Source organism: Metarhizium album (assembly GCF_000804445.1).
Source record: "Metarhizium album ARSEF 1941 chromosome Unknown scaffold_1, whole genome shotgun sequence".
NCBI lineage: Eukaryota > Fungi > Ascomycota > Sordariomycetes > Hypocreales > Clavicipitaceae > Metarhizium > Metarhizium album.
The window spans coordinates 1849838-1869090 of NW_024467575.1; the positions used below are offsets into that span (position 1 = coordinate 1849838).

Here is a 19253-nt window from a genome sequence, read left to right on the forward strand (position 1 = left end):
ATTGTACCGCGGTGAGACGTGTGTACTTTTGTCCCCCTTCCCATATCCCGCGGGGTACTCGGTAGGTAATGAAGGGATTCATCCCCCCTTCAAACAAATGGCCCTAGCGACATGAACAATGGAGTTTATTGAAACGAAACAGGGCAAATACAAAACCGTCTGATCAGTGCACGCCAGCATCTTCGCGTGGCAGTGACCACCAGGTACTCCGTAGGCAACACTCCGCGTCAAGTAGGCGGGCAGTTCTCGTTTCAGCCATCATCCGCCGTGCATGGCGCCATCATCATGTCAACCTCTGGGCATGACATAGCGGCCAAGTTGTAATCAATCAATCGCCCGTAAAAAAGCAAAGGAGCGCTCCCAGCTTCCTTTGGACTTTAGAGCCGAGTGCGCGGACTGACTCACAGCCGTCAAGTCACCTGCCAGCCCAATATACAGTACGGAGTACTCCGAACATAGTGGCCGTAGTCATGTTTCCATTCCAGCAGCGGCCACCGGGCAGAGAACGGTCCGCACTGTCCAAAGTACCGGTACCCCGTAACGCTGCGGCGGACCTGCAGCGCCCACATCCCGCGCAGGTTCCGATACCTATACCTATACCCTATACGGAGCACCTGGCCAGCGGAGTGGGGCGCTTCCAGGCGCCACCACGTGAGCGACGCTGTGGTGGCTGGGTCAAAGCCACCAGCCACAAGCAGGGGTGGTTGCGGGCTGTGCGCCGCTGTGCTTTTTTTGGCAATTCAGAGCGCGGAGCTACGTACCTGAGTCCTGGCAGACAGACAGACAGAGGGGGAGGAGACGCGCGACAACGGCGCATTGTGTCAGCGTGTCAGCGCCGGCCCCCCCCCCTCTGCGAAAAGGGGAAGAGCGGGGCGCGATGCCGCCGCGGCACGGGCGCTTATTGGGTCGACGCCGGCTGGCTGCCGACGAGGCCGCGGCTGACGAACGCCCGGCGAAGCCCAACCCAGAAAGAAGGCAGAAGGCGGCGCTGTCTGCTGTCTGCTGTCTGCTTTCTGCTTTCTGCTTTCTGCAAGGACGAGAGACGCGCCGTGGCAGTTGGCATAGCCCCGAGTCCCATCGTCATCGTCATCATCATCATCATCATCACCACCGTGATTCATGGCTTGTCGCGCCCTCCGCGGCCCACCTGCATTCCCGCGCGTGCGTCGACGTCGCACGGCGTGCGCGGGCTGGGGCCCCAACGTGCCCACTGCTGACGATATACTAATCAGAGACTGTCATCTAGGGGGCCCGGCAGGTCATGGGGCGCGAGAATCCAACATTTGTCCGTCCGGCATGCACATGCGACGTTGACGGGTCCTGGATGACGGCATGTCACGACGGTGTGTCGCGGCTTTGTTGACAAGTGGCTCGACTTTCGATCCATGCATGCAATTGACCCTGACACACCTAGGCATTTTTGGCATCTGTATCTGCTCCTGCTCCTGCTCCTCCTACATGTACATTATTTCACGAGACGCGGTAGATTCGCCCTATTGCAATTTGCCATCCTGCGCCGCTCAGTCATTCTCGCCCAGGTCATGATTGTGTCGTCAATATCCGAGGCAGAGCCTCACATCCCCCGTGCCATCTCCTAGTCCGTTCCGCATCCATCCATCCCACTATCCTTTATCTGCTTCCCATACCTCTGGACCTCCTTACATCGCCTGCGCTGCTCCTTGGTGTCAATGGGTCCGCACCGCCCGGTATTGGAACGGGACCAAATGTAACTCCGCCATCTTCGCCATCTGCTGCCATCGGCGAGAAACCATTCGCTCCATTCCTAATCATGATGCTTCGTCGTGCTTCGCCGCGATCCCAGTCCTGGCCCGCAACGTCTGCATCCAGCCCGTAGCTGCTAGTCGGACGACGCGGTGGCCCTGCTGCTGCTCCTGTGAACGAATCAACACGAGAAAAGTTCCACTGACCAAGCTCATTGCTCTTGGTGAATATCTCAAGCGTCTGTGTTGGGGGCAAACCACCGGCTGCCTGCGCAAACGGGTTGTTGGAACTGAGACGCTTCTGACTGGCAGCACTTGAAAAGTTCTGGCGGACAGGAGACGCCATGTTGCTGAAATCCTTGCGGGTAGGTGATGATACGTTGCCAAATCTTGGACGAGCGGGGGACGACAGGCTGCCAAACCCTTGACGGGTAGGGGACGTCAACGGGCTTGACGAGTCTGGGGGCGAAACTCGAACCGACGGTATCGTGCGTTTGGGTGGGTTGGATGAAGTCCGAACCCGACCCCCAGCAAAATTTGCCATTGGAGGGGGCAGATTTTGCAATTGCTGGGGGAACTGTTCGTCAAGTACATACACTCTGCGCAGTCTGGGGAGATTCCCTGCCAACACCGAGTTTGAAAGGTAAGAGTAGTATCCCTGGGTTGCAAACGGGCCTGCTGACGATGCGCCCGATATTTCGTATCGGAGTGTCCTCAGCCCTTTGTGCGCCAGCAGCTGAATGGGCTCGTTGGAGGGAAACTGCTGAGACACCTTGGATTGAATGGCCAACGTCTTGAGCGACGGACCCATGTCCAGAACTTCTTGCAGCCTCCAAGGTTGGATGCCTGTGTCTTTAAGGGTCAGGACCTTGAGGGCTTGCTGTGTCTCATTAGTGGAGAGGTAGTCCATAAGCCCAGCTGAAGTTAGACTGGGCGTATCCTTGAGAATCAATTCCTCTAAGGCAGGCAGAATAGGCAGGTCTTCGTCGGCTGCCAGAACCTCGTCTGAAAGGCTATATGTTTCCGAGACCTTGAGGGCGCGAAGCTTAGACAAGCAAGACAAGGCCGCCCTGAGCAGCTGCGGTTCGATTTTCAAGCCAGTCAGCTCCAGCACTTCGAGCTCCTGCCAGATTTGGCCCGACACCAGCGCGGCAAAGCTGTGCTCCGCGCCGTTGGCATACGTCGTCTTCCTGATTCCGGGGCATCTTGCTTGTACTTCCAGTCGCAACGTCGTATACGCAGGGTCATCGCAAAACATGCCCTCCGGGAGATCAACATATTTGAGCCTGGGTAGCACGGCAATCGTCTGTGCTAACTCTACATGGCACGACTCTCGAATCATGTATGGAGTTTTGAGAAATTCCACCACCCTGCCGATTCCCGTGGGGTCATCGCGAACGGTTCGGCGTAGCAATTTCAATCGTGCAAGCGCTGGGTCTTCGGGGATTCCGTTCTTGTTGAATCGGGACTTCTTCTTTCGCTGCTCCGCCAAGAAAGCTTCCATCCTACAATAGTGAACGGGATCGATCCGAACACTGTGATATCTGCAATCCACATGCACGTTAGCTTTGATAGCCCTCGGGAGCGAATTGCTCGGGAGTAAACGTACAGGATGCCGAGGGCGACTCTTCGCCATGGACGATTTACCTGCGTGCAATGCGAAAGGTCCCGCACGTCACAGAGCATACAACCCTCGTCCTTCGCACTTTCTTCACAAGTTTCATAAGTCTCATCCAGTGCCTGCGGGCAGACAGCTGTGAAAATCCGCACCATGACCTCTCGCGGCAGTCTGGCCAAAATGCGCGCAGAGAGCTGTGACGGCGGGGAGCACAAAGAATTCAGTGCAGCGACGGAGTGAAACTCAGCTGGCACCGGCGACGTCGGGCCGTCCCGCTTCTTATCTTTCTTCCTGAACGGCAACCTCATGACGAAGCTACTTGAAGGGAAAAAAAAAATAAAAAATGCCGTGGTGTTTAGCCTGGTAAGCACACCATATGGAAATGGCTGATGTCCAAGGAAGTTGGCGCCGCGCGGTGGAGCAAGTGAGGTCAGCTTTCGGCGCTTGAGGGGAGCGGACGATATCGTGCGTAGTGTTGAAAGCGAGTTCAACGCCGAAGGCTACATTCGTCTCCGGAGGCAAGGCTGTTTTGTCCAACGCAAATACATGCCAGATGGTCTGTTTCGATTTCTCTTATCCAGTCGTCGTGCTGCTGTCTCGGCTGCAAAACAAACAAACGACTGGAAGGGACGAGGTGACAGCCAGGCTGGTGGTAGTTATTCTTCTGCTTTGGGCTGCGAGCCTGCGGCGGCGGCTGAGGGGCGCTCCTGCCTCGCCCGGGGCGCCCCGTCCCTCGACTCGCAACAGGCAGGAAGCACAGGGCTGCGCCGCGCCTTCCGTTTGGCTGTCAAAGATGGCAAAATGCGCCGTGTCACATTGACGGAAGTGTAAAAATAACAAAGGAAAGGAGGAGATTGAGAGAGACGGAGAACAGCCGCCACCAAGACGCGACGATGTGGCCGTTGGGCGCAAAGTGTGTGCATGTGCCCTGCCCATGCATGTGCATGTGCATGTGCGTGGGCATGGACGTGAATGGGGGAGCATTCGCCTGGCCAGCGACTCGAGGCAGCGCCACCCCAGCCCGCCCAGCCAGCGAGCGCTTCCTTCCCTAGGCAGGCGACAGCGAAAGTGTCAGCCGTGGACACTGATGATGAATACATCACAACTCCGTTGCAATACGGCTGTCGGCGGGGATCACAGCCCAGTTTCTTTTTGTTTTGTTTCGTTTTTTAGCCCCACAGGCAAGCTCCCGCTTTTTATTAATATCCCTTGGTGGGGTGGGATGGGGGGGAAGCCAGTTGAGCAAGGGCATGAAATGTCCAATCAACAGGCCGCCACCATGCCCCTCGTGCTCAAGCTCAACACAAGCTCAACATGCCTCGAGCTGACAAGCTCAACGCGCGCCTTCCTGCCAATATCCTTTATATTACCACCTTCTGTAGATTGTTGTGCACGCCCCGAACCGGGAGCGCGCTCTTATGCACCGGTTGTACAGAGGTCGACAGAACAAGAGAGACCCCAGTTCGCAATGCGTGCGCATGGTTTGAAAGCCCATCGCTCGGCTGAGGTCCCCAGCTCAGCACTGAGACTCTGTCCCAGCTTGACCCTTCCTGCCATGCTAAACCTCGAACCCAAATGTGAAACCGTGCAAACATTCATCAGCCGACCTCCTGTTGTCATGACTGTCAAAGACGTATTAAAATCGCCCCTCGCTGGGGCTGTGCATCGTGAAACCCTCTCAACAACTTCCACCCCCAGTCCAATTCCCAATCCCCCTTGTATTAATAAAAAAATAAATGAAGTTCAACTTTTGTACAAGCAAAGCCGAAAATTTTTCATCGCTGCCATCGCAAGAGCTTAGGGTAGGTTGCTAGCGAGTTCAGCTTTCTTTCTTCTGGAGACAGTCGAGTCGAAGCTGGGGGGTCTGAGCCCCGTCTTCCCTCTCCAAGCAGCAAGTCTCCGCCAGTACTGGCAAGTTTGGAGCCCACGGTTCGGACGCATGTCTAAGCCTTGCGAGAGCGAGTGGTGGCGCCATTCGTCTTGGCTCCAGTAGTGCTGGCACCGTTGGCGTGGCTGTTGCTCTTGCTGTTGGCAGCGACAGCAGCCTGCACGTGCAAAGGGTCGGGAAGAGGAGCCTGGGACATGCGTCGCAGAGACTTGCGGGTGGTGCTCTTACCGCCCTTCTTGTAGGTGGCAAAGTAGAAGGAGATGAAGAGAACCAGATACGAGCTGAGGATAGCGATACCAGAGAAGGCAGCGAATTCCTCGCCAGCGCATTTGCCGGCGTTGGGTAGCCAGGGGAAGTAGGTCGACGTGAAGTAGGTGTATGAGGCGAAGTATACGAAGCCTATGAGTGCCAGAAAATTAGCAAGCAGCCCTCCTCCGTCTCCAGCGGTTCATTTGCACGCGTCACTCACCAAGATCAATGATGAACTGGATGATCTGGAGACGAGTGACCCACTCCTTCCACCAAATACGGATGCCACGAGCGCTCTGGAAATAATACCAGTACATGACGACGTGAACAGTCAGGTTAAGAGTAATCGGAACCCAAGAAACCGACGTAGAACCAATGAGCTGGGTATAGCATAGAAGAGCAGTCGCACCGTGGTGGTAGCAGTGAAGGAAAGCTGCAGACACGGAGAGATTAGCGAATCGCGTCAGCAGTTGTGATTCCCGGCGAGGATAAACATACTCAATGGCTTCTTTTTCAAGAAGAGGAAGACAGTATCCAATAGCTCAAGATACTTGGTCAGGTAGTTGAGCTGGGCACTTAGTTAGTCGAATACTGAAGCACAGGTGTGCCGCGTCATTCAGTCGTACATACGTAGTACAGTACAACCATGGGCTGAGTCCAACCACCATCATAGTGGCAGATGGCGTGGAAGACACCATTGTGATAAAGCTCGGGAACCAGCTGCTCAATGAAGAGGACTAGGAGAATACCGCTGATGGCAGTGAGGTAGAAGTTGTGAATGAGGAAGAGCGACTTGAGTTTGAAGGGCTCACGACTGCGCATCAACTCGCGACCACCAAAAATAATCATGTAGTAGATCACGATGAAGATGGACGTCGACTTTAGCGTCGACATGGGAGTCTCAAAAGGCACAAACTTGAATTCCTCAGCCGGATACCCAACAACGGCCTCCCAGGCCTTGCTGAAGATGGGCCATAGATGGACGCCGAAAGGACGGTCGATCGTAGGCAGCGGGAGCTGCTCAAGCAAGCCGGACATGTTGCGAGATGGAAGTCGGGACTTGGCGAGCCGCGGCAGGCAATTCGGTCTTTGCGTTGTGCAAAAGGGGACAGGTCCGGTCGCTGGGTGCTCGTTTTGAATGCACTCTCCCTTGGTGGCTTCCGGAGGATTTGAGTTGTGGCGGCGTTGACCAACACTCAAACGACGCGACAAGGACCGTTTAGTTCCAACGCGCGGGCACGGGTCGGCACAACAAGAACAGAACCAAGGAATGACTCGAAAACGCTGAATTGGCAATGCTTCTTTGCGAGCAAAGAAGCTATCAGCCGAACAATTAATAAAATACACACGATGATGGACGAGCTGGATAAGAAGGAATGGGAATGGGAAGGGGAGGAAGGGAAGGAGGAGAAACGGGTGAGGATGACGAGGAGACACTACGGCGGAATCAAAGACCACCCGACGGAAGGCCCACGAAAGGGGAAATTTCCAATTGCACTTGACACATCTGGCAAGCCGCATGTGATTCGTCGGGGATTGCCATGCCCGCCCAATCATCGCCCCACACCTGCTTGACTGTTGAGCCTTGAGAGATGCATCACGTGACGGGGACAAGCTCCTAGGCAAAAAAACTCGGCATCTCGGGACTGATCAGAGACGTTAAAGCGGTCCCATTTTTCTGCACTCCTGGGCTGATCGGTACCCTGATTGCACTAGAATCAGGCCTTGATTGCCCTGTGATTTGATAAGCATAATGCAGCCCTTTGTATGGCTGGGAGTTGCTGGTACTTTTTACTCTCGTACTGGTTCCTTGTGGACGGTGTATCTTTGAATGCAAAATGTCTTATTAGTTGGGAATCGGGATCCTCCTCGGCTCGAACCCGGCACCTTCGAAGGAGGGAATCAATCAACTGGGTTTGATTACATAATAGACTCTTGCCCCCACACCGGGAGAGAGCACCGACCAACGGCTTAGTCATTCCCATCAGCCCATGTGCTTCACCTCTAGCCAAAGGCAAAGGCCGAAAAAACCACAAACTGCCCTTCGAGTTCCACATCATTGACATCGATATCTACGTCGTCTTCTTGCCGCGACCCCCCTCACCACAGCTCCCACGATGGCCTCCGTCTCCCTGCTCCGCGTAGCCGCTCGCGTCTCAACCACTCTCGCCCGCAACGCCGCTCGGCCCGCCGCTCAGCCCCTGATGGTCCGCGCCTTCAGCACGTCAATGCCCCGACGAAGCGAGCACGCCGAGGAGACCTTTGAGGAGTTCACTGCCAGGTGAGCAATTTCCTTGTCTTCGCATACTGTGGCTGAAGCTCCCGAATTGCGTACGACGCTGGCTCGCGTGTGTTGCCCGTGTTTTTTTGCAAAGAGCATGCTCGGAATTGCGCACGTCCCGGATACTTGCAACGACTCCAAGACGCCCAGCTGGGCCGGATGAGCGCAATATTCGTGCCGCGCTGCACATGCCAACGCCCGTATCGAAAGGCATGGCCGGAAGCCGCAGGACGGACTTCCAAAAGTTCCAATTGGCTAACTCGTGATCAATGCCAGATTCGAGAGGGAGTTTGACGGCGTGCAGGATGTCTTTGAACTCCAGGTACGTTTTGCACATGAACATTTTGACGCCGCCGCCGCCATTCTGCCACCAACAAGCGTCCAGTCTATCGCGGTCATACACGATCCATACTAATCCCCATTGGCCAGCGCAACCTGAACAACGCCTTCGCCTACGACCTCGTCCCCTCCACTTCTGTAATCGCTGCCGCCCTCAGGGCCGCCCGGAGGGTTAACGACTTTGCTACTGCTGTCCGCATCTTTGAGGGTACGTTCTTACGCCGCAGTCAATTGGCATGCCGGAGCATCACTCACTCGGCAGCCGGCACTGCAACCAACTGTCCCGGTCCTTTCCCAACGGATTGCCCATTGCTACACTCACGCACAAACTCTTTATTCCCCCAAGCTAACCCGCCATCTCAATGCAGGCGTCAAGGCCAAGGTCGAAAACAAGGGCCAGTACGACCAATACCTCAACGAGCTCAAGGTCCTCCGGGACGAGCTCGGCGTCCCTCTCAAGGAGGACCTGTATCCTGAGGAGAAATAAAGCCAATATCCAAACAATATCCAGGACTCTAAGAGTAGGAAAGGGGAGTGGTGTTTCTTTGCAAAGGAGTAATTTGTTTGCTGCCGCTGGGGCGGAAACAAGTCATTTTGTACATGTTATTCCAGGCGGATGGGCAGTGGAGGGCAAAGATAGACCGGAGGGGTCGGTTCCGTTGACAAAGGGAACAAGCCGCAAACCAGTGTGTTATATGACAATTCATATCGGAAGGTATCATCGATGCCGCGACCGCTGCAATCGGAGTGTTGCATTTGTCGGGCCTGTTGTCATTACGGCTGCAGCCCATTGTACCCGCTGACACCACGATGGAGCTCGTACCGTTCAACATGGACATCAAGTTCCATGTGAGATTTCGAACGTCCAACTAATCAGAAGCGGACGCTACAAAGCCAAATCATTCAGGTTACAGGTAGGCCACATCGACAGGCAAAAGCTAGAGGTCCAACCCCAACGCCAGCCAGCCGATCCGGCATGCAGACAAGGAAGAGAACAGAAAAGGCAGCCCGATTCGTCCCCTGCCGTCCGGACCATCCTACAGAGAGAAGCACTACATGCCGCTCTCAACCTCTGAGATGCTGCCACCTCCCATTCGGCGGCTGCCCCAGAAACTGCATCCCCGCAAGCACACCCCCCTCGGTGCTCGTCGGAGCCGGACTCGTCCCCCTGCTAGTCGAACCGCCTGCGCTGCCGTATGTCGCCCTCCCCGTCCTCGGACTCATCATGCCCATCCTTGGGCTCCGCGGCACGCTCACGTGTCTAGTCTCCCTCCGTCCGTTCCTCAGTGTCCGCAGTTCCTCCCTGGCCAAGTCCAGCTCCAGCTCTCGCTCGCGAAGCTGCGCCCTCAGATCCCGAATCTGATGGAGGTACGTCTTGATTGTGGCATCTGCCTGGATCTGGTGAACCTTGCCGAGTGTCTCGGCCGTCTTCTTGGACAGATCGGCCACTTGTTCAACGAGGTCGGCATTTTCGCCGCGCAGAACGCTGGATGCAGTGGTAGCTTCTTGGTAAAGTCTGCGAGCGTAGTCGGCGTCCTTGTGGGCGTTTTCAAGGCGCTTCTCCAGCATGGCGATTCTATCGAGGGATTCTTGAAGATAGGACTGAGTCTTGGATAGAGGCGACGGCTCGTCTGGGTTGGATGGGTCGGCGGTCAGGCGGACGACGATTGCCTCGAGATCAGCAATCTTCTCTTGGGCCTTTTCTGCATCTCGTCGGCCCGTTTCGTTGGCCTGGACCAGGTTGGACTCGGCCTTGAGCGCATCCCGTTCAAATTTGGCGCGGTCTTCCACGGCCTGCCGTTGTGACGAGTACATCTTCGCGTTTGTCCTTTGGTACTCCTTGATGCTGACCTCGAGTCCGGAGATGAGACTTTTGTACTCGGCGTCTCTGTCTGCTACCTCTACTTGACGCTGGAGCTCATTTTTCTGAAGCAGGTTAACAAGTGGGCTTCTCGTGTGCAGTGGGATCCCATACCTGCTCAGCCAAGGCTTGTAGGACACATATTGGCACGCTGATATGAGCGTGGGAAGCCTTGAGTGGCGTGCTTTCGATATTTGCAGAGTCCAGCAGCGTCTTCACATCATCAGGGACTGGTGCCTCGTTCGTCTGCACCGTCGACTGCCTATGAGACAAGATGCGCATCCGCTTCACATCTTCGTCGTCAGACTCATCCTATCCATTGTTAGGAAAGCTATTCATCACTGGAAGGGAGTCAACTTACCAGTTTGCGCTTCCGAGCATTCTCAACCTCCGGCGTCCCTTCGACAGGCATCTGCGAGCGCGATTGAGAGTTAAGATAGATGTCCATGACCTCTTCGGGGACAGGCAAGGGCTCCCAGATTATTCCCTCAACCTGTCCGTTCAAGTAGTCGAGGAACAGGCCGGCAATCTGGTGAGGTTCTGGATACCCACGGTCGGGGTCGCTCACAAGATGTCTGGACCGCACTATCCCAGACATAAGCGCGTTCTTCCTCTCCAGGAGTGTTAAATCGTCAGGGATGTAGAGATCGATGTGTTCAATAGAGTGTGTGGTGACCAGCATCAACACCATCGGCGACCGCGCTTCTGGAATCTCCGGCTCTAGCTTCTTGGCAATTTCTGATCCGCCATAAGAGTGATCATATCCGATCACAACATCAAAGTCATCTCCCTCAACATTCCGTCCAGGAAGTATAAGGGTTACCCTGGCTAATGACGAAGTAAACCTGCTCTTAAACTTCCCAATATCAACACATACGCACTCGATCTCTAGTACCTCTGTTAGACGATAGAGAAGTCTTAATAGGTCCGTAGAGCTGGCTACAATTAGAACGTGGGTTTCTTTCTGAATCCCTTGCAGGAGTTCATATATAAAATTGAACTTGGAATTCGCGTCGTAGCAGTATTTGATGAGCTGTTCCGAAGGTAAATCTTCAAGAGCGCCACCCACTGCGTCTGGGGGATAGTCGCAAATACTGTGCAGCTGACTGAAAACTTGGTCAATCTTCTGAACGAGAGCTTCGTCTGGCTCGGCGCAGTCCTCGCTATTGAATATGGCGCCAAACTGAGTAACATCGCTCTTTGAATCAAGCAAAATTTTATCATACAGCGGCCTCAGGCGAGCCTGGAAAGGCAGTGTAATGATGTGCTTCAGGGTAATGGGCTCCGGAGATTCATCACTAGATTCTTCGTTTGACTCGTGTTCTTGTTGGGGTTGTCCCATTGAAACAGACACGCCAGAACTTCCCACGGTGTTAGAGGGAAGGTTGTCATGAGAAAGTAGCGATGGCATTAGAGGTAGGGGAGCTGCGAGGTCGGGCTGTTTAGAGATGTCCGCCAGTGAGATGGTGGACAATTCGGGTTGAGACTTATGTGACACATCCGGCATCATGGTGCCAAAGGCAGATAAATCTGTATTCGCAAGAATTTTGTCAACGATACTCTTCATTGAGGTCACGGCAGAGACCTGGGAAACCAAGGGGGTAATATCAAATTCTAGTTGCTCACTTTGAGGCCCTGGAGATGCATGCTCAGCAGGCGAAGGTTGTTGGTGACGATCCTGAATGCTCAAGTTGGTAGCTGGCATCTCGAAAGACGCAGCGCGCTCGGCAGCGTGTTCGGAAGGGGGTCCTTCTCGTGGATGTGGTGAACCGTCACCTACGACCGTATTGAAGTTGAGGATTTGGCTCAGCTCATCAACAGCCGATGGCCGTGGCGTCGGGTTTGCGGGCTCATTCGCATTTTGGTTTTCCATTGCGAGGGCGAAAAGAGACTCGTACTCAGGCTTCAGCTCAACTGGGGACACCTTTAGGGATGACGAGGGTGATGAGTTGGCCGCGTCGTGGCTGACAGAAAAGGCTCTAACATGCGATACAAACGGGTTGATTTGCCAAACCTGGGCGTCTTGGGACTCGCCGTGAGATTCGCCCCAAAGTTCTGCGGGAAAATCAGCATTCAGCACTTCAGTGCTTTTCGAGTTTTTCTTTGTGTCTTCAGAAGGGGATTCTTGGCTAGACACCGAATTCGCGTAAAGTTTGAATTGGGCTACCGCTACTTGAGAAAGAAACACAGGACTGCTAGCGGAGGCAGCAGCAAGGTCTTGGTTTCCCTGGGGAGACTGGACAGAAGGCGGCTCTGTTGCAGGTATCGTTAGGGCGAAGTCCTGGCTTGCAATGAGAGACCGCACTTCCCCTCGGCCAGGTTGATGGGATGGGATGTCAGCGTTCGCGTTGGATCGATCCGAGCAGCTCTTTTCTTCTTCTTTGAATATGGAACCAGCCCAGCGGCGAGGTGGGCTAGATAGTTCCCCGGCAGGGTAAGCCAGCTGGGAACAAGTCTCTGGCTGGATTTGAGATTGAGTCTGGTGCTGAGATATTCCGCCCTGTGAGCCCTGTGAGGACGGCTCAAAGTCTATGGCCGGCTGTTCCTGCGTCCAGGTCTGTCCAGAAGGTTCCTGCGAATCAGGGATAGTTTGTCTAGTAAGCTGGGAGGCCAGGAGACTCCGCTCGTCCCGTTCTTCCAATTCAGCGACTGACTGCGAGGACTGGCCGCTGCTCTGGGTATTATGTTGGCTGGCGTATTCTGACGGGTCAAAGTCCGACTTGGCCTGCAGCTCAACAACGAGCTGCTGGGAGAGTCGAGCGTCAAAGGTCGAATGGGCAAGAGGGTCGAGGCCGTCAAGTTCGTCAAGGCTGGCTGGAGAGGATATAGAGACAATAGATGGCACAGGCTCCTCTGACGGAGTGGCACCACGCGAGACTCTAGCAACCTTGGTGGGGCGATGGGCGTCGACGTCGTCGGTGTCGTCGGTGTCGTCGGTAGGAGACCGTCGCCGACGAGATGCACCAGACGGGGCGGCTGCCTGGGGTCTCTGCCGCTTTCGCCTGTTGGACGGCCGCGGCGACTGGCTGTCTGGGCTATCTTGAGTGCGATTCTCAGTCGCCTCAGTCGCGCGTGCCTCCTTTTTCTGCTCCCACTCGTCTCGGGCTGCGTCTGTCACTTCTCGGCTCTAGGGCCACAGACAGGCGATCAGCGTTGTACAAGGCGGCTACCCAGGCAGGATAGGATGACGAGAAGCTCAGAACATACCCAGGTGGGAGAATATGTCTCGCCAGTCGTTCTATTATGGTCCCAGTCGACCAAATATTCGACCCGACCCCGTACTACCCGCTCGTCGAGGATTGTCTTGATGGTGTACCAGTCGTTGTCGCTGTCGTGCGGGACGTCAACGGTGCGCCGTAACTTTGCTTCGCGAAGTTGAGGGCGTCGTGGTCCGGGCATTGACCTGGTGGAAAGGAGCTCCGCGGGTAGCGTACGAGGTGCCCGAGGGTAAATATGCGACCTGCACAGCGGAGGAAGTCGCACAGAGACTCGCAGACAGACCAGGCGGCCGGCGGTTCGGTCTGGCGCAAAGCGTCGACGCAGGGCGGATGTGAGCTGGTCTGCGCAGCCCGAATACAACAAGGCTGGGGATGAGGAGCATCGGTTCGGCCAGGACTCCAGCGGGCGGACGGTCAGTCAGGGTTAGGGTTTCTCGTGCCTGGTTGATCACGTGGGCGACTTGCTGCTCGTCTTGCTCAAGTATCGTTGAAGGTTGGGTCCGCAGTAGGGCAAAGAAAGTATTTGGTGAAGAAGGTTGAAAAAGAGAAATTGGGCCTTTTTAAATCTTAGGTTGATGTGCTTTCAAGCGTTGCTCACAATGCAGAGTGTGACAAGTGTTTCCTGGTGCTGAACACTGAGCAGCAGATCAGAATTCGAATACAGGCATCCTTTTTGTCCCTTTGGCTTGAACTCACCCTGCACCCGCCGCCTTTCATTGAACATTCCACTTCCTACAAGAACAATCTCATTATTTCGACTGGTCAACTCGGTACAACTGATTGAGTTCTCGCTCGAGGTAATCATTGAAATCAAGCACACTTCCTCGTACAGCACCGGTCTGACAACACTCCCAGCAGCAGCCGCCAAAAATCTCGTCGACGCAGATCGAGTTCCACCCATGTTGACGAAATCACCAACCAAGTCAGACCCGGACTTGCGCATCGAACCTACCCTTTGCCTTCGACGACTTGACTTGGAACACACGCCATAGCTCGTACGCGCATTATCGATCAGATGCTACGTGCAGTGGCCACGGCGCCTGTCCGCTCCTACGCAGCTCAACTAACCACGTTTCCAACTAAGGCTGCGTACAGCACTCTCACTCACAATGTCGGCCACATTCTCAATACAGCCCATCGGCCGCTTCACCGGCCAGAGCCAGCCCGTAAAAAGACCAAAGGTGTTTTTGATCATAGCCAGCTATTTGTGTTCGTCCGCCTGGCCCGGCTGACTCGCTCAGGAATTTGCCTGCTTTTCGTACGATGAGAATCATGAGTTTCGCCTCGACGACTCCTCCATCAAGTATTATTACACCCCGCAGCTGGGAGCAGACCTATCCCGGGGCTTCAACACATTCCAAAAACTAGATGACTCCAGAGACGAGCATCTAGATGGCCTGCTGAAGACCATCCTGGCGCATGAAAGGGAGACGGGGAAGAAGATTGATGCCAACCTAGTTACCTGGCGGGGGATGATGACCAAGGTGTGCCTCTTTCCACCATCCGTTCTGTCCATGCTCATATGAGATACTGACGAAGCAGATCATGGCGGCGCCATTTGAGCAACGGGATGGGTGTGTGTATTCCTGAGTCACGTCTGGAAGCCAACTAACGGGCGTAGCTTTGAGATGAATGCCACTCTGTACCAAGAATGCATGTACGTATCCCGCACTCGACAACTGGGCACCCCAGCTCACCAATCTCCAGCTTCATAGAAGAAAACAACGAGTATAAACTCCAATCCCGGGCCAAGGAGAGCCATCGCGGGCCCCGACGCGGCCCCCCGTTAGAAGTCATGCAATATTGGGGTATTTCCGCTCTGCCTCGCTCCCCCTCCGTCCCTCCCTCGGACCGTCGCCCTCCCAAGGCTCGTAAGGACACAAGGACTCACCCTTCCCTTCCTCAGGCTATAAGTTCGAGACCCTTTCCACGCTGCCCAAAATATGGGCGGAAACATCGAGAGAGTGGATCGAAAACCGCGAGAACCAGACCGTCAACAACAAGGAGCAATACTGCTCCGTCGTACGCACCGGCATCGGCAAGACCATCCTTTGTCTAGGCGGCGAAGTAGACGCAAGCACGTTTCTCCTTCTCCTTCTCTCCATCGCTTCCCCCTGTGACTGCATATTCCCAAAAAGACGCCGCCCTAACAAGAAAACCAGTATGGGACTCCAAACCCCTGCCCGGCCAGCCCATCAACTGGGTCGAACTCAAAACCACGGCTGAGATACGTTCCGCACACGACATGGACAACTTCCACCGCAAGCTCATGAAGTTTTGGATCCAATCGTTCCTGCTAGGCGTGCCCAAAATAATCGTGGGTTTCCGCACAAGGGATGGCATCCTTGTGGATGTCAAGGAGATTGAAACACACAATATTCCGCAGACGGTGAATTCGAGGCCCGGCGCGCAGTGGAATGCGGACATGTGTGTGAATTTCGCGGGCGAGTTTCTCGAATGTAAGCACTTGCTTTAACCCCCTTTCCCCCCGGTTTCCCTTACTTTTCAAGACATTTCCCGCCACCTTTTAACTTGCTCCTACTATTTAATTTAACTCATCTTGTTTCGACCTTGTTCTTCCGAACCTTGGTCCGTTATTGCTCTTACAAGGTAGACCATTCACCACGGCCGCGACAATTCGCTGACCACGCACGCAACAACAATAGTTCTCCAAACCACCATCAATGATGAAGGTGTCTGGCGCATACGCCGCCGGCCCGCCTCGCCCACCATCGAAGTCTTCAAGGTTGAGGAAACAGGCCACGGCAGCATTCTCTCCGAGGAATTCAAGAACTGGCGAATTAAGCTATCCCTGGGCCCAAGCCCAGAGCCCTGAACCTTTGCGCGCTTCAAGCAAGATCAGTATTGCTCCGAGAGATACGTCCCGGTCATCCTGCCACGGCAAACCGCCGTCTGCAAATTACGAAACCGATATCCGAATGCCCTGGACTGGTGCACACTCGCCCTGGACTACCTTGACATTCAAAACTTGATTGAAAAAAGAAAGAAAAAAAGGCAAATGCACCATGGAAATTATCATGACGTCAAGAAAAGTTGTGTGCAATCGATTTTTTTCACACATCCTGCCTAGATCTACCTACAAATCAAAAGCTCAAATTCCTGAAACCCTAACGCCATGGTCCGGTGGAATCCAACGAAACAAGAAGCAATATATCCATACTACCAGAGAATGGCAGCCACAGAACCTTCCATGTGTATATGGAACTTTTATCCAGACATGTATGCATTCCGGATGCCTGTCCACATTCGAAACACGTGATGCAAACAATCTTATGCTTTCCGAGCTGTGCTATGCAAATTCAATGCAGTCGCGCTACTCAAATATCGTACACTCGAGCGTACTCATGCCAAAAAGAGGAAAAGACGAAAAAAAAAGGTGGTGGTGGGGGGAGAAGGCCAACAAAACCACAAGAAAAATAGCAACATCTTCATTACCTGCGTGAGCAGGCGTATCTCATCCTCAGTAATCGTGAAACAGTACGCCAGGTTACATCTCAACCAGCACGATGAGTTTATACAGCTGGCCAGCGGATGCGGAGGTTGTCGGCCCATCGTTGATATAGAATATCAGACAACTGCTTGCAGTGTTCCATACCGCTTCGTGCATCCCGGCCGGGGTACTTTTCTTCCAAAAGGCCTGACTTCTCCCTATCAAGTTCCTTATCTGCCAAGCTGGTTCGAGGAGATGCAGTCTGGCGTCGGCGGTGGCTCTTGAGATGGGGATTGTTGGAGCTGAGGACTAGCTTGGTGGGACTGGCCAGGGAAGGGGCAGAGCTCTTGACAATGACCGTTCCTAGAGGAGTCCCGTCGTCTGGATCTTTTTGCACCGGCTGTCGAAGAAAGGAGGCGTTGAGCTTGTTGTCATGTGATATGGACCCAACGAGGTTGCTCATGAGATGATATGCCCCTTCTGGGTCTACAGCATTGAGGGCGGCGAACGCGTCCGACAGCTTGGCCAGAGCTTCCCTCTTCTGCATAGCCGACGTCTGGGCATGCAATTCAGCCAGAGTGGGTTCTACGGCCTTGTTGTATAGACGCCTGCCCAGGATGGCTTCCTTGCTATAGGGCTCGACGGGTGACGCAATAGGACAGGGAAGGTTTTCGTCGCAGAAAACATCATCGGGCGAGGATGGTCCTCCGATTTGGCCATTGGTCGAGCTGTCTGAAGGAACGCGTCGGAACAGACGCATAGTCGATCCAGAATTTCCAAATGACATGTCGGTCTGTAAGGGCTTCTTGGGTGCGACCGTGGGACGCGGTGACCCGCTAGATCGGACAGAGTTGGAATGAGCCAGTGATGGGGCGCGGCGAACGGTACACTTTCGCATTGTGCCTGTTGCCGGTGATGACGGACCCAGTGGTCCCTCGGCTGTGTCGAGTTTGCGCAGACCTTCTTCAGTGGCCAGCATTGAAGATGGCTTGCGATGTCTGATGGTTGGCCGCTTGGGTGGCACCATCGCAACCGACTTGACCGTATCAAATACCCACTCTTGGTCTTCGTCCTTTGGGGATATTGTTTGCAGGGTCTCCTGGTAGTAGATGGGATGTCTCTGACGATTCTGGTTGGCCTCCCACATTTGGCGACGCGCAATGAGTTCTTGCAGAGCTTCAACCTTACCAGCACAACGAATGAAACGGTGCTTCAATAGATCCCGTGCTGAGGGTCGGCGCTCATAGTCCTTGGTGAGACATTGAGCTACAAAGTCCTTAAAGTCTCTGCTAAAGTCGCCCTCAAGTCGTGGAGGTGCGTTCTTTGGAATGTGGAAAAGAACCTTCATGGGGTGAATATGGCACAATGGGGGCTCGCCGTTGGCCATCTCCATGGCGGTAATACCTAGAGACCAAATATCTGCCTTGAAGCTGTATCCGTCTTGTTGAATAACTTCTGGGGCCATCCAAAACGGGGTACCGACAAAAGTATTTCGCTGAGACTTGATGTTGGTCAATTGAGCGGCGACTCCAAAGTCTGCTAGCTTGACCTTGCCCGCTTCAGAGAGTAGGACGTTGGCAGCCTTGATATCCCGATGGATCTTGCCCTCGGTATGAAGATACTGAATGCCCAACAACAGCTCGCGGCAAATAATGGCTATGTGTGTCTCGCTAAAGTTGGCGGGTTTCAACTATTGGATATTTGGTCAGTTGATGCAAAGGTACGGCACACGGACAAGTACAGTCGCAACGCACCAAGTCTAGACAGGAGCCGCCCCCAAGGTACTCCATGACAATCCAGAGCTTATGTCCCCGAAGGAACGAGCCTTTATACTGGGTCACAAACGGACTGGAGCACGTGCTGAGGACGGCTATCTCGGCCTGTATGTCTTGGATATCATCGTCGTTGGACTCGAGATCGATCTGTATATATGCGTAAGGGGTAAATTGTTAGCAGTGGGCCTCGACATCACTGTTGGCGTCCCGTTTCCTAAAACTAGGTCGGGCTGGGTACGCACGTGTTTGATGGCCACGGTTTCGCCTGTTGCCTTCTCGATGCCTTTATAGACGACACCAAAACTTCCACCTGTTGAGAGGTGCGCATTAGCTTCGATTTTCCAAATCGCATTGACTGTCGGGCACAATGACTAGGTAGCTGTTGTTAAAGATTGAACTTACGGCCAAGCTCCTCCAAGACCTGATAGTGCTCTGCAACACCCTCATCGGCCATGTTGTCTTGACGTCATGCAGCGTGCCGTTTCTTGAATTGGGCTGGAGCACGAGACGGCCAATGCTGTGCCTGTGGACGGACCGTGGCAATCCGAGATGGAAACGCCTCGGAACAAAAGTCTCACGGGCCAGAAACGAGGGTTTGTACGACTGCGCCGAAGGCGTAAATCTAAAGATATCGATGTAGAGACGGGGAGAAGAGAACAAGAGGATGTGAGCTGGATCGTGCGGCTAGATAATACCTATAATAATAGGCCGGATCGCCTACCCAGCGGAGGGTACGCCGTAACTTGGTGGTAATCAATGCCGGCTCGCTTTAATGAGGTGTGTCGTTCGTTGTCTGGGACAGCAGCAGGGCTGGCTGGGTGTAGAGCTTGGACCGCTCCTTTGTTTACAAAT

General features: G+C 54.2%; 7 protein-coding genes across 7 annotated transcripts; 2 read left to right on the forward strand and 5 right to left on the reverse strand.

Moving 5' to 3' along the window:
• Positions 1-1629: 1629 nt before the first annotated feature.
• MAM_00529 (F-box domain protein) lies at positions 1630-3647 on the reverse strand (the record flags this gene model as incomplete). Its single annotated transcript, XM_040819328.1, has 2 exons — positions 1630-3265; positions 3331-3647. 2 exons carry the CDS (start codon positions 3645-3647, stop codon positions 1630-1632), a joined length of 1953 nt encoding a protein of 650 aa, XP_040682593.1.
• Positions 3648-5282: 1635 nt separating this feature from the next.
• MAM_00530 (elongation of fatty acids protein 3) lies at positions 5283-6514 on the reverse strand (the record flags this gene model as incomplete). The annotated part of the gene is made up of 4 exons (XM_040819329.1): positions 5283-5626; positions 5697-5909; positions 5975-6044; positions 6107-6514. The coding sequence occupies 4 exons, from the start codon at positions 6512-6514 to the stop codon at positions 5283-5285; spliced, it is 1035 nt and encodes a 344-aa protein (XP_040682594.1).
• Positions 6515-7593: 1079 nt separating this feature from the next.
• MAM_00531 (cytochrome-c oxidase chain VI) lies at positions 7594-8583 on the forward strand (the record flags this gene model as incomplete). The annotated part of the gene is made up of 4 exons (XM_040819330.1): positions 7594-7757; positions 8034-8079; positions 8187-8304; positions 8465-8583. 4 exons carry the CDS (start codon positions 7594-7596, stop codon positions 8581-8583), a joined length of 447 nt encoding a protein of 148 aa, XP_040682595.1.
• A 578-nt stretch (positions 8584-9161) lies between these two features.
• On the reverse strand, positions 9162-13356 carry MAM_00532 (Chromo domain-like protein; the record flags this gene model as incomplete). The annotated part of the gene is made up of 4 exons (XM_040819331.1): positions 9162-10022; positions 10072-10269; positions 10319-13084; positions 13165-13356. The coding sequence occupies 4 exons, from the start codon at positions 13354-13356 to the stop codon at positions 9162-9164; spliced, it is 4017 nt and encodes a 1338-aa protein (XP_040682596.1).
• Positions 13357-13758: 402 nt separating this feature from the next.
• Positions 13759-14076, reverse strand: MAM_00533 (uncharacterized protein; the record flags this gene model as incomplete). The annotated part of the gene is made up of 1 exon (XM_040819332.1): positions 13759-14076. One exon carries the CDS (start codon positions 14074-14076, stop codon positions 13759-13761), a length of 318 nt encoding a protein of 105 aa, XP_040682597.1.
• A 208-nt stretch (positions 14077-14284) lies between these two features.
• On the forward strand, positions 14285-16011 carry MAM_00534 (Protein RAI1; the record flags this gene model as incomplete). Its single annotated transcript, XM_040819333.1, has 8 exons — positions 14285-14356; positions 14417-14659; positions 14718-14749; positions 14797-14832; positions 14883-15088; positions 15139-15291; positions 15338-15634; positions 15842-16011. The coding sequence occupies 8 exons, from the start codon at positions 14285-14287 to the stop codon at positions 16009-16011; spliced, it is 1209 nt and encodes a 402-aa protein (XP_040682598.1).
• A 697-nt stretch (positions 16012-16708) lies between these two features.
• On the reverse strand, positions 16709-18855 carry MAM_00535 (Serine/threonine-protein kinase domain protein; the record flags this gene model as incomplete). Its single annotated transcript, XM_040819334.1, has 4 exons — positions 16709-18316; positions 18381-18548; positions 18644-18711; positions 18804-18855. The coding sequence occupies 4 exons, from the start codon at positions 18853-18855 to the stop codon at positions 16709-16711; spliced, it is 1896 nt and encodes a 631-aa protein (XP_040682599.1).
• Between the last annotated feature and the right edge of the window lie 398 nt (positions 18856-19253).